Raw genomic sequence first — 15,000 nt, 5'->3', positions numbered from 1 at the left:
GTTTGGCCGTCATTGTAAATAAGAATTCGATCTTAACTGACTGGTTAAATAATACAGTTTAAATCAAATACATTGTAAGATTATTCAGTTCAGCCTAAAAGTACATCATATTTCAGATGTGCATCAAAGTTCCTGACCTCTGAGTTACACAGAGAGGAGGGGCCTCAAGGCTTCAGAGGAGGGGCCTCAAGGCTACAGAGGAGGGGTCTCAAGACTTCAGAGGAGGGGCCTCGAGGCTACAGAGGAGGGGTCTCAAGACTACAGAGGAGGGGTCTCAAGACTTCAGAGGAGGGGCCTCGAGGCTACAGAGGAGGGGTCTCAAGGCTACAGAGGAGGGGCCTCAAGGCTGGTCTAGATAGAAGGGGTGGGCAGTTCCAGTCCTCGAGGGCCTGATTGGTGCCACAGTTTTGCCCCAGCTAACACACCTGACTCCAATAATCACCGAATCATGATCTTCAGTTTAAAATGTAACGTGATTAATCAGGTGTGTTTATTAGGGATGGGGGAAAAGTGTGACACCAATCAAGGCCCTGGAGGACTGGAGTTGCCCAGGACAACCGACATGGTCTAACTCAGATTGAACGTGAGAATCAGCTTCAAGTTGCTCCTCACCTTCAAAATGGCCGATAGTAACTGTTGTTAACGTGACTCCGTTACCAGAACAGGAACCAAGTTTAACTTTAATGAACATGTAATAACTCAAAACTATAAATAACTTGGATTCAAATCTGAACCGAAAACGTTTAAAACTACAGGCTACACTATTTACAAATCAGTTTCTATTTCTAAATCAGATCGCCAAGACAACTGTCTGAACTATAGAAATCAACCATCCGGTTTCTAAATCAGATCGCCAAGACAACTGTCTGAACGAGCTTCAGAAATCTACCAACCGGTTTCTAAATCAGATCGCCAAGACAACTGTCTGAACGAGCTTCAGAAATCTACCAACCGGTTTCTAAATCAGACCACCAAGACAACTGTCTGAACGAGCTTCAGAAATCTACCAACCGGTTTCTAAATCAGATCGCCAAGACAACTGTCTGAACGAGCTTCAGAAATCTACCAACCGGTTTCTAAATCAGATCGCCAAGACAACTGTCTGAACTATAGAAATCAACCAACCGGTTTCTAAATCAGATCACCAAGACAACTGTCTGAACGAGCTTCAGAAATCTACCAACCGGTTTCTAAATCAGATCACCAAGACAACTGTCTGAACGAGCTTCAGAAATCTACCAACCGGTTTCTAAATCATATCACCAAGACAACTGTCTGAACCATAGAAATCTACCAACCGGTTTCTAAATCAGATCGCCAAGACAACTGTCTGAACGAGCTTCAGAAATCTACCAACCGGTTTCTAAATCATATCACCAAGACAACTGTCTGAACCATAGAAATCTACCAACCGGTTTCTAAATCAGATCGCCAAGACAACTGTCTGAACTATAGAAATCTACCAACCAGTTTCTAAATCAGATCACCAAGACAACTGTCTGAACGAGCTTCAGAAATCTACCGACCGGTTTCTAAATCAGATCGCCAAGACAACTGTCTGAACTATAGAAATCTACCAACCGGTTTCTAAATCAGATCGCCAAGACAACTGTCTGAACTATAGAAATCTACCAACCGGTTTCTAAATCAGATCGCCAAGACAACTGTCTGAACTATAGACATCTACCAACCGGTTTCTAAATCAGATCGCCAAGACAACTGTCTGAACTATAGAAATCTACCAACCGGTTTCTAAATCAGATCGCCAAGACAACTGTCTGAACTATAGACATCTACCAACCGGTTTCTAAATCAGATCGCCAAGACAACTGTCTGAACTATAGAAATCTACCAACCGGTTTCTAAATCAGATCACCAAGACAACTGTCTGAACTATAGAAATCTACCAACCGGTTTCTAAATCAGATCACCAAGACAACTGTCTGAACTATAGAAATCTACCAACCGGTTTCTAAATCAGATCACCAAGACAACTGTCTGAACTATAGAAATCTACCAACCGGTTTCTAAATCAGATCACCAAGACAACTGTCTGAACTATAGAAATCTACCAACCGGTTTCTAAATCAGATCACCAAGACAACTGTCTGAACTATAGAAATCTACCAACCGGTTTCTAAATCAGATCACCAAGACAACTGTCTGAACTATAGAAATCTACCAACCGGTTTCTAAATCAGATCGCCAAGACAACTGTCTGAACTATAGAAATCTACCAACCGGTTTCTAAATCAGATCACCAAGACAACTGTCTGAACTATAGAAATCTACCAACCGGTTTCTAAATCAGATCGCCAAGACAACTGTCTGAACTATAGAAATCTACCAACCGGTTTCTAAATCAGATCGCCAAGACAACTGTCTGAACTATAGAAATCTACCAACCGGTTTCTAAATCAGATCGCCAAGACAACTGTCTGAACTATAGAAATCTACCAACCGGTTTCTAAATCAGATCGCCAAGACAACTGTCTGAACTATAGAAATCTACCAACCGGTTTCTAAATCAGATCGCCAAGACAACTGTCTGAACTATAGAAATCTACCAACCGGTTTCTAAATCAGATCACCAAGACAACTGTCTGAACTATAGAAATCTACCAACCGGTTTCTAAATCAGATCGCCAAGACAACTGTCTGAACTATAGAAATCTACCAACCGGTTTCTAAATCAGATCGCCAAGACAACTGTCTGAACTATAGAAATCTACCAACCGGTTTCTAAATCAGATCGCCAAGACAACTGTCTGAACTATAGACATCTACCAACCGGTTTCTAAATCAGATCACCAAGACAACTGTCTGAACGCCCTTCAGAAATCTACCAACCGGTTTCTAAATCAGATCACCAAGACAACTGTCTGAACTATAGAAATCTACCAACCGGTTTCTAAATCAGATCACCAAGACAACTGTCTGAACTATAGAAATCTACCAACCGGTTTCTAAATCAGATCGCCAAGACAACTGTCTGAACTATAGAAATCTACCAACCGGTTTCTAAATCAGATCACCAAGACAACTGTCTGAACTATAGAAATCTACCAACCGGTTTCTAAATCAGATCGCCAAGACAACTGTCTGAACTATAGAAATCTACCAACCGGTTTCTAAATCAGATCGCCAAGACAACTGTCTGAACTATAGAAATCTACCAACCGGTTTCTAAATCAGATCGCCAAGACAACTGTCTGAACTATAGAAATCTACCAACCGGTTTCTAAATCAGATCGCCAAGACAACTGTCTGAACTATAGAAATCTACCAACCGGTTTCTAAATCAGATCGCCAAGACAACTGTCTGAACTATAGAAATCTACCAACCGGTTTCTAAATCAGATCACCAAGACAACTGTCTGAACTATAGAAATCTACCAACCGGTTTCTAAATCAGATCGCCAAGACAACTGTCTGAACTATAGAAATCTACCAACCGGTTTCTAAATCAGATCGCCAAGACAACTGTCTGAACTATAGAAATCTACCAACCGGTTTCTAAATCAGATCGCCAAGACAACTGTCTGAACTATAGACATCTACCAACCGGTTTCTAAATCAGATCACCAAGACAACTGTCTGAACGAGCTTCAGAAATCTACCGACCGGTTTCTAAATCAGATCGCCAAGACAACTGTCTGAACTATAGACATCTACCAACCGGTTTCTAAATCAGATCGCCAAGACAACTGTCTGAACTATAGAAATCTACCAACCGGTTTCTAAATCAGATCGCCAAGACAACTGTCTGAACTATAGAAATCTACCAACCGGTTTCTAAATCAGATCGCCAAGACAACTGTCTGAACTATAGAAATCTACCAACCGGATTCTAAATCAGATCGCCAAGACAACTGTCTGAACTATAGAAATCTACCAACCGGTTTCTAAATCAGATCGCCAAGACAACTGCACATCTTAGTAAATCCCCATGTAAATCCCAATGGGTGAAATGTAAACAGTATGTTGTTATTAACTTAGGGGTTGACTCTATAATGAAACGAGAATAACTTATAGCTGTGAATGTACAGAACCGATAATAGTTCTGACACTCCTGACGGTTCTGAGATCAGCTGTTGACCAGCAACATTCCACTACATGACCACACACGTATTAGAGACACACACACACACACACACACACACACACACACACACACAGACACACACACACACACACACACACACACACACACACACACACACACACACACAGACACAGACACAGACACAGACACACACACACACACACACACACACTCTCTCTCTCTCTACTTACTCCTTCCGTAGCTCCCTCACAGTTCAGGGTTTTCTGCTCCATGAGGAAGAGAAGTGGATCTCAGCACGGCATCAGAAACATTGCCTCAAAATACATATCCATCCATCGCTGAGTGTGTGTGTGTATGTGTGTGTGTGTGTGTGTGTGTGTGTGTGAGGAGGAAAATGTGTGTGTGTGTGTGTGAAGAGGTGAGTGTGTGTTTGTCGTGGAGAGAAATCTCTAGTTGCTGGCTCAGATGTGTCCAAGCCACCACTCACTGTCACATTCTCTCTGTCTCTCCTCCCTCTCTCACATTCTCTCTCTCTCCCCTCCCCACCCTGTGTAATTCCTATTCCACCCACACTGCCCTGGGCTGAAACACACACACACACAGATAGAGACAGAGAGAGACAGAGAGAGAAAGAGAGAAAAGAGAGAGAGACAGAGAGAGAGAGACAGGGAGAGAGAGACAGAGAGAGAGAGAGAGAAAAGAGAGAGAGACAGAGAGAGAGAGAGAGAGACAGAGAGAGAGAGAAAAGAGAGAGAGAGACAGACAGACAGACAACTGTAATGATGTATTAGAGACAACAAGACTAGTTAACCAACAACTGTAATGATGTATTAGAGACAACAAGACTAGTTAACCAACAACTGTAATGATGTATTAGAGACAACAATACTAGTTAACCAACAACTGTAATGATGTATTAGAGACAACAAGACTAGTTAACCAACAGTTGTAATGATGTATTAAAGACAACAATACTAGTTAACCAACAACTGTAATGATGTAGAGACAACAAGACTAGTTAACCAACAACTGTAATGATGTATTAGAGACAACAAGACTAGTTAACCAACAACTGTAATGATGTTGAGACAACAAGACTAGTTAACCAACAACTGTAATGATGTATTAGAGACAACAAGACTAGTTAACCAACAACTGTAATGACATATTAGAGACAACAAGACTAGTTAACCAACAACTGTAATGATGTATTAGAGACAACAATACTAGTTAACCAACAACTGTAATGATGTAGAGACAACAAGACTAGTTAACCAACAACTGTAATGATGTATTAGAGGCAACAAGACTAGTTAACCAACAACTGTAATGATGTAGAGACAACAAGACTAGTTAACCAACAACTGTAATGATGTAGAGACAACAAGACTAGTTAACCAACAACTGTAATGATGTATTAGAGACTAGTTAACCAACAACTGTAATGATGTATTAGAGACAACAAGACTAGTTAACCAACAACTGTAATGATGTATTAGAGACAACAAGACTAGTTAACCAAGAACTGTAATGATGTATTAGAGACAACAAGACTAGTTAACCAACAACTGTAATGATGTAGAGACAACAAGACTAGTTAACCAACAACTGTAATGATGTAGAGACAACAAGACGAGTTAACCAACAACTGTAATGATGTAGAGACAACAAGACTAGTTAACCAACAACTGTAATGATGTATTAGAGACTAGTTAACCAACAACTGTAATGATGTATTAGAGACAACAAGACTAGTTAACCAACAACTGTAATGATGTATTAGAGACAACAAGACTAGTTAACCAACAAATGTAATGATGTAGAGACAACAAGACTAGTTAACCAACAACTGTAATGACATATTAGAGACAACAAGACTAGTTAACCAACAACTGTAATGATGAATTAGAGACAACAATACTAGTTAACCAACAACTGTAATGATGTATTAGAGACAACAAGACTAGTTAACCAACAACTGTAATGATGTATTAGAGACAACAAGACTAGTTAACCAACAACTGTAATGATGAATTAGAGACAACAAGACTAGTTAACCAACAACTGTAATGATGTATTAGAGACTAGTTAACCAACAACTGTAATGATGTATTAGAGACAACAAGACTAGTTAACCAACAACTGTAATAATGTAGAGACAACAAGACTAGTTAACCAACAACTGTAATGATGAATTAGAGACAACAAGACTAGTTAACCAACAACTGTAATCATGTAGAGACAACAAGACTAGTTAACCAACAACTGTAATGATGTATTAGAGACAACAAGACTAGTTAACCAACAACTGTAATGATGTATTAGAGACAACAAGACTAGTTAACCAACAACTGTAATGATGTAGAGACAACAAGACTAGTTAACCAACAACTGTAATGATGTAGAGACAACAGGACTAGTTAACCAACAACTGTGATGATGTATTAGAGACAACAAGACTAGTTAACCAACAACTGTAATGATGTATTAGAGACAACAAGACTAGTTAACCAACAACTGTAATGATGTAGAGACAACAAGACTAGTTAACCAACAACTGTAATGATGTAGAGACAACAGGACTAGTTAACCAACAACTGTGATGATGTATTAGAGACAACAAGACTAGTTAACCAACAACTGTAATGATGTATTAGAGACAACAAGACTAGTTAACCAACAACTGTAATCATGTAGAGACAACAAGACTAGTTAACCAACAACTGTAATGATGTATTAGAGACAACAAGACTAGTTAACCAACAACTGTAATGATGTTGAGACAACAAGACTAGTTAACCAACAACTGTAATGATGTATTAGAGACAACAAGACTAGTTAACCAACAACTGTAATGATGTTGAGACAACAAGACTAGTTAACCAACAACTGTAATGATGTATTAGAGACAACAAGACTAGTTAACCAACAACTGTAATGATGTTGAGACAACAAGACTAGTTAACCAACAACTGTAATGATGTTGAGACAACAAGACTAGTTAACCAACAACTGTAATGATGTATTAGAGACAACAAGACTAATTAACCAACAACTGTAATGATGTATTAGAGACAACAAGACTAGTTAACCAACAACTGTAATGATGTAGAGACAACAAGACTAGTTAACCAACAACTGTAATGATGTATTAGAGACAACAAGACTAGTTAACCAACAACTGTAATGATGTAGAGACAACAAGACTAGTTAACCAACAACTCTAATGATGTATTAGAGACAACAAGACTAGTTAACCAACAACTGTAATGATGTTGAGACAACAAGACTAGTTAACCAACAACTGTAATGATGTATTAGAGACAACAAGACTAGTTAACCAACAACTGTAATGATGTATTAGAGACAACAAGACTAGTTAACCAACAACTGTAATAATGTAGAGACAACAAGACTAGTTAACCAACAACTGTAATGATGTATTAGAGACAACAAGACTAGTTAACCAACAACTGTAATGATGTATTAGAGACAACAAGACTAGTTAACCAACAACTTTAATGATGTATTAGAGACAACAAGACTAATTAACCAACAACTGTAATGATGTATTAGAGACAACAAGACTAGTTAACCAACAACTGTAATGATGTAGAGACAACAAGACTAGTTAACCAACAACTGTAATGATGTATTAGAGACAACAAGACTAGTTAACCAACAACTGTAATGATGTATTAGAGACAACAAGACTAGTTAACCAACAACTGTAATGATGTTGAGACAACAAGACTAGTTAACCAACAACTGTAATGATGTTGAGACAACAAGACTAGTTAACCAACAACTGTAATGATGTATTAGAGACAACAAGACTAGTTAACCAACAACTGTAATGATGTATTAGAGGCAACAAGACTAGTTAACCAACAACTGTAATGATGTATTAGAGACAACAAGACTAGTTAACCAACAACTGTAATGATGTTGAGACAACAAGACTAGTTAACCAACAACTGTAATGATGTATTAGAGACAACAAGACTAGTTAACCAACAACTGTAATGATGTATTAGAGACAACAAGACTAGTTAACCAACAACTGTAATGATGTTGAGACAACAAGACTAATTAACCAACAACTGTAATGATGTAGAGACAACAAGACTAGTTAACCAACAACTGTAATGATGTATTAGAGACAACAAGACTAGTTAACCAACAACTGTAATGATGTATTAGAGACAACAAGACTAGTTAACCAACAACTTTAATGATGTATTAGAGACAACAAGACTAATTAACCAACAACTGTAATGATGTAGAGACAACAAGACTAGTTAACCAACAACTGTAATGATGTATTAGAGACAACAAGACTAGTTAACCAACAACTGTAATGATGTATTAGAGACAACAAGACTAGTTAACCAACAACTGTAATGATGTTGAGACAACAAGACTAGTTAACCAACAACTGTAATGATGTATTAGAGACAACAAGACTAGTTAACCAACAACTGTAATGATGTATTAGAGACAACAAGACTAGTTAACCAACAACTGTAATGATGTATTAGAGACTAGTTAACCAACAACTGTAATGATGTATTAGAGACAACAAGACTAGTTAACCAACAACTGTAATGATGTATTAGAGACAACAAGACTAGTTAACCAACAACTGTAATGATGTTGAGACAACAAGACTAGTTAACCAACAACTGTAATGATGTATTAGAGACAACAAGACTAGTTAACCAACAACTATAATGATGTATTAGAGACAACAAGACTAGTTAACCAACAACTGTAATGATGTATTAGAGACAACAAGACTAGTTAACCAACAACTGTAATGATGTATTAGAGACAACAAGACTAGTTAACCAACAACTGTAATGATGTATTAGAGACAACAAGACTAGTTAACCAACAACTGTAATGATGTATTAGAGACTAGTTAACCAACAACTGTAATGATGTAGAGACAACAAGACTAGTTAACCAACAACTGTAATGATGTAGAGACAACAAGACTAGTTAACCAACAACTGTAATGATGTAGAGACAACAAGACTAGTTAACCAACAACTGTAATGATGTATTAGAGACTAGTTAACCAACAACTGTAATGATGTATTAGAGACTAGTTAACCAACAACTGTAATGATGTATTAGAGACAACAAGACTAGTTAACCAAGAACTGTAATGATGTAGAGACAACAAGACTAGTTAACCAACAACTGTAATGATGTATTAGAGACAACAAGACTAGTTAACCAACAACTGTAATCATGTAGAGACAACAAGACTAGTTAACCAACAACTGTAATGATGTATTAGAGACAACAAGACTAGTTAACCAACAACTGTAATGATGTAGAGACAACAAGACTAGTTAACCAACAACTGTAATGATGTAGAGACAACAAGACGAGTTAACCAACAACTGTAATGATGTATTAGAGACAACAAGACTAGTTAACCAACAACTGTAATGACATATTAGAGACAACAAGACTAGTTAACCAACAACTGTAATGATGTATTAGAGACAACAAGACTAGTTAACCAACAACTGTAATGATGTATTAGAGACAACAAGACTAGTTAACCAACAACTGTAATGATGTATTAGAGACAACAAGACTAGTTAACCAACAACTGTAATGATGTATTAGAGACAACAAGACTAGTTAACCAACAACTGTAATGACATATTAGAGACAACAAGACTAGTTAACCAACAACTGTAATGATGTATTAGAGACAACAAGACTAGTTAACCAACAACTGTAATGATGTATTAGAGACAACAAGACTAGTTAACCAACAACTGTAATGATGTATTAGAGGCAACAAGACTAGTTAACCAACAACTGTAATCATGTATATTAGACAGACAACAAGACAACCAGCCCATCTAAATGGGCCCGAGCCAACAGTTTATCTCCTGGCCCGTAGTTGTGCAGGCGTGGGTTTGTTGCTAAACAACCAGCCCATCTAAATGGGCCCGAGCCAACAGTTTATCTCCTGCCCCGTAGTTGTGCAGGCGTGGGTTTGTTGCTAAACAACCAGCCCATCTAAATGGGGCCGAGCCAACAGTTTATCTTCTGGCCCGTAGTTGTGCAGGCGTGGGTTTGTTGCTAAACAACCAGCCCATCTAAATGGGGCCGAGCCAACAGTTTATCTCCTGGCCCGTAGTTGTGCAGGCGTGGGTTTGTTGCTAAACAACCAGCCCATCTAAATGGGCCCGAGCCAACAGTTTATCTCCTGGCCCGTAGTTGTGCAGGCGTGGGTTTGTTGCTAAACAACCAGCCCATCTAAATGGGGCCGAGCCAACAGTTTATCTCCTGGCCCGTAGTTGTGCAGGCGTGGGTTTGTTGCTAAACAACCAGCCCATCTAAATGGGGCCGAGCCAACAGTTTATCTCCTGGCCCGTAGTTGTGCAGGCGTGGGTTTGTTGCTAAACAACCAGCCCATCTAAATGGGGCCGAGCCAACAGTTTATCTCCTGGCCCGTAGTTGTGCAGGCGTGGGTTTGTTGCTAAACAACCAGCCCATCTAAATGGGCCCTAGGCCAACAGTTTATCTCCTGGCCCGTAGTTGTGCAGGCGTGGGTTTGTTGCTAAACAACCAGCCCATCTAAATGGGCCCGAGCCAACAGTTTATCTCCTGGCCCGTAGTTGTGCAGGCGTGGGTTTGTTGATAAACAACCAGCCCATCTAAATGGGGCCGAGCCAACAGTTTATCTCCTGGCCCGTAGTTGTGCAGGCGTGGGTTTGTTGCTAAACAACCAGCCCATCTAAATGGGCCCGAGCCAACAGTTTATCTCCTGGCCCGTAGTTGTGCAGGCGTGGGTTTGTTGATAAACAACCAGCCCATCTAAATGGGGCCGAGCCAACAGTTTATCTCCTGGCCCGTAGTTGTGCAGGCGTGGGTTTGTTGCTAAACAACCAGCCCATCTAAATGGGCCCGAGCCAACAGTTTATCTCCTGGCCCGTAGTTGTGCAGGCGTGGGTTTGTTGCTAAACAACCAGCCCATCTAAATGGGGCCGAGCCAACAGTTTATCTCCTGGCCCGTAGTTGTGCAGGCGTGGGTTTGTTGCTAAACAACCAGCCCATCTAAATGGGCCCGAGCCAACAGTTTATCTCCTGGCCCGTAGTTGTGCAGGCGTGGGTTTGTTGCTAAACAACCAGCCCATCTAAATGGGGCCGAGCCAACAGTTTATCTCCTGGCCCGTAGTTGTGCAGGCGTGGGTTTGTTGCTAAACAACCAGCCCATCTAAATGGGGCCGAGCCAACAGTTTATCTCCTGGCCCGTAGTTGTGCAGGCGTGGGTTTGTTGCTAAACAACCAGCCCATCTAAATGGGCCCGAGCCAACAGTTTATCTCCTGGCCCGTAGTTGTGCAGGCGTGGGTTTGTTGCTAAACAACCAGCCCATCTAAATGGGCCCGAGCCAACAGTACAGTAACACTATATAGGAAGTACGTTGGGAAGAAATGCTGACGACCTCAAGCAGCATGGAAAATAACTGATCTGAGCCATACTGAAGAGCTGTCGTGACACACACACACACACACACACAGACACACACAGACACACACACACACACACACACACAGACAGACACACTCAGACGCACACACACACACAGACACACTCAGACACACACAGACACACACACACACACACACACACACACACACACACACACAGACACACACACACACACACAGACACAGACACAGACACAGACACACACACAGACACACACACACACACACACACACACACACACACACACACAGACACACACATATACACACACACACACACACACACACACACACACACACACACACACACACACATATACACACCACACACACAGACACACACACACCACACACACACACACACACACACAGACACACACACACACACACACACACTCAGACACACACACACACAGACACACACACACACACACACACACACACACACACACACAGACATACACACATACACACACACACACTCAGACACACACCATCTCATATGTACATACTGTATTCTATACTATTCTACTGTCTCTTAGTCTATACTATTCTACTGTCTCTTATTCTATACTATCCTACTGTATCTTATTCTATACTATCCTACTGTATCTTAGTCTATGTTATTCTACTGTCTCTTAGTCTATACTATTCTACTGTCTCTTATTCTATACTATCCTACTGTCTCTTATTCTATACTATCCTACTGTCTCTTATTCTATACTATCCTACTGTCTCTTATTCTATACTATCCTACTGTCTCTTATTCTATACTATCCTACTGTCTCTTATTCTATACTATCCTACTGTCTCTTATTCTATACTATCCTACTGTCTCTTATTCTATACTATCCTACTGTCTCTTATTCTATACTATCCTACTGTATCTTATTCTATACTATTCTACTGTATCTTATTCTCTGACATCGCTCGTCCTCATATTTATATCGTCTTCATTCAATTCCTTTACTTTAGATGTGTGTGTACTGGGTGGTTGTTGTGAAATTCTCAGCCATTACTTGTTAGATATGACTGTACTGTCGGAGTTAGAAGCACAACGGGTTTGGCTAGGCCCGGGATAATATAACATCTGGTGAACACGTGTTTGTGACCAATAACATTTGATTTGCATGAAAGTATGAAAGTCAGTCTGTCTGAAACGTTTTCAATGTAATTTGCTGTGTAAGCTCAGCCAATAGGCTAGACTGATGTACACACACACACACACACACACACACAGACCAGATGTGGACAACCAGATGTCTACGGTCTAAAGTCTGACTCTCGCCGGTGCAGACGGATCTACAGAATCATATTGATCACAAGACACCAGGCGGGTCTACAGAATCATATTGATCACAAGACACCAGGCAGGTCTACAGAATCATATTGATCACAAGACAATAAGGCAGGTCTACAGAATCATATTGATCACAAGACACCAGGCGGGTCTACAGAATCATATTGATCACAAGACACCAGGCGGGTCTACAGAATCATATTGATCATAAGACAATAAGGCAGGTCTACAGAATCATATTGATCACAAGACACCAGGCGGGTCTACAGAATCATATTGATCACAAGACAATAAGGCAGGTCTACAGAATCATATTGATCACAAGACAATAAGGCAGGTCTACAGAATCATATTGATCACAAGACACCAGGCGGGTCTAGAGAATCATATTGATCACAAGACAATAAGGCAGGTCTACAGAATCATATTGATCACAAGACATCAGGCGGGTCTACAGAATCATATTGATCATAAGACACCAGGTGGGTCTACAGAATCATATTGATCACAAGACAATAAGGCAGGTCTACAGAATCATATTGTTCATAAGACACCAGGCAGGTCTACAGAATCATATTGATCATATGACATCAGACGGGTCTATAAGACATCAGGCGGGTCTAGATAATCATATTGATCACAAGACATCAGGCGGGTCTATAAGACATCAGGTGGGTCTAGATAATCATATTGATCATAAGATACCAGGCGGGTCTACAGAATCATATTGATCATAAGATACCAGGCGGGTCTACAGAATCATATTGATCACAAGACAATAAGGCAGGTCTACAGAATCATATTGATCACAAGACAATAAGGCAGGTCTACAGAATCATATTGATCATAAGACAACAGGCAGGTCTACAGAATCATATTGATCACAAGACAATAAGGCAGGTCTACAGAATCATATTGATCATAAGACAACAGGCAGGTCTACAGAATCATATTGATCACAAGACAATAAGGCAGGTCTACAGAATCATATTGATCATAAGACAACAGGCAGGTCTACAGAATCATATTGATCACAAGACAATAAGGCAGGTCTACAGAATCATATTGATCACAAGACAAGCCTTGATGTCCCTGGCTTCTCACGCACACACACACACACACAAACAAGGCTGGGTATATTAGCTGGTTAGTACTGTCTCTGTGACGAGATGAAACAATTACTGACAAGAAGGCTGAGAGGAGGGTGTGTGTGTGTGTGGATTGAGCCAGATAATTAGAGTGTGTCTATGTGTGCATGACTGGGGTGATAATTGTGTGTGTGTGTGTGTGTGTGTGTGTGTGGTCTCTCTACGGAGAGGAATGTCAGCCTATTGCTCATCAGTGTTCATTAGAAATACCAGCCAGGGAACTCTATCCATCCATCGCCCTCCCTCCTCTCCCTCTCCCCCCCTCCCTCCTCTCCCTCTCTCCCTCCCTCTGCCCCTTTTCTATTAGAATAATCTCCCCTTTTCCTCCCCCTCATCCCTCTCCCCCTCACTTTACTCCCCCCCCCCTCTCCTCTCTCCCACATCTCCCTCTCCCCCTCTCCTCTCCCCCTCTCCCACATCTCCCTCCCCCCTCTCCTCTCCCCCCTCTCCCCTCCCCCTCCTCTCTCCCCTCTCCCCCCCTCTCCCACATCTCCCTCTCCCCCCTCCCACATCTCCCTCTCATCTCCCTCTCCCCCTCAATCCTCTCCCTCTCCCTCCTCTCCCCCTCTCTCCTCTCCCCCTCCTCATCTCCCTCCTCCTCTCCCTCTCCTCTCCATCCCCCTCCTCTCCCTCTCCCACATCTCCCTCTCCCCCCTCTCCCCGTCCTCTCTCTCTCTCTCTCCTAAACAAGGCTGTCTCTGTTTGTGGACATCATGTAACAGGGGCCCAGCGACCGGAAGAAAAGAAGGTAGAATAGAGAGAGAGAAGATAAAAAGAGGAAAGAAGAGAGTGAAGTCCCTGCAGCACGGCATGCTGGGTAATCCAGCATACATACAAGGGTGTGTGTGTGTGTGTGTGTGTGTGTGTACACTACATGACCAAAAGTATGTGGACACCTGCTCGTCGAACATCTCATTCTAAAATCATGTGAATTAATATGGAGTTGCTGCTATAACAGCCTC

At 40.9% G+C, this 15,000-nt stretch overlaps 1 protein-coding gene across 5 annotated transcripts in view; it reads right to left on the bottom strand.

Moving 5' to 3' along the window:
- The window catches only part of LOC110516173 (regulator of G-protein signaling 12), a 119,043-nt gene that overhangs the window by 64,929 nt on the left and 39,114 nt on the right, over window positions 1-15,000 (bottom strand). For 3 of the 5 annotated variants that reach the window (XM_036934128.1, XM_036934127.1, XM_036934130.1), the window contains exon 9: window positions 4,297-4,329. The exons of the other annotated variants lie outside the window; for them this stretch is intronic. In XM_036934128.1, the coding sequence (XP_036790023.1) occupies window positions 4,297-4,329 (33 nt within the window). The remainder of the gene's footprint in view (window positions 1-4,296; window positions 4,330-15,000) is intronic. 5 annotated transcript variants of the gene reach the window in all.

This window comes from Oncorhynchus mykiss, chromosome 10 (assembly GCF_013265735.2).
Source record: "Oncorhynchus mykiss isolate Arlee chromosome 10, USDA_OmykA_1.1, whole genome shotgun sequence".
Taxonomy (NCBI): Eukaryota; Metazoa; Chordata; class Actinopteri; order Salmoniformes; family Salmonidae; genus Oncorhynchus; species Oncorhynchus mykiss.
Note: the sequence above shows the minus strand (reverse complement) of the source record. Positions and strands in the feature narration are given on the sequence as shown.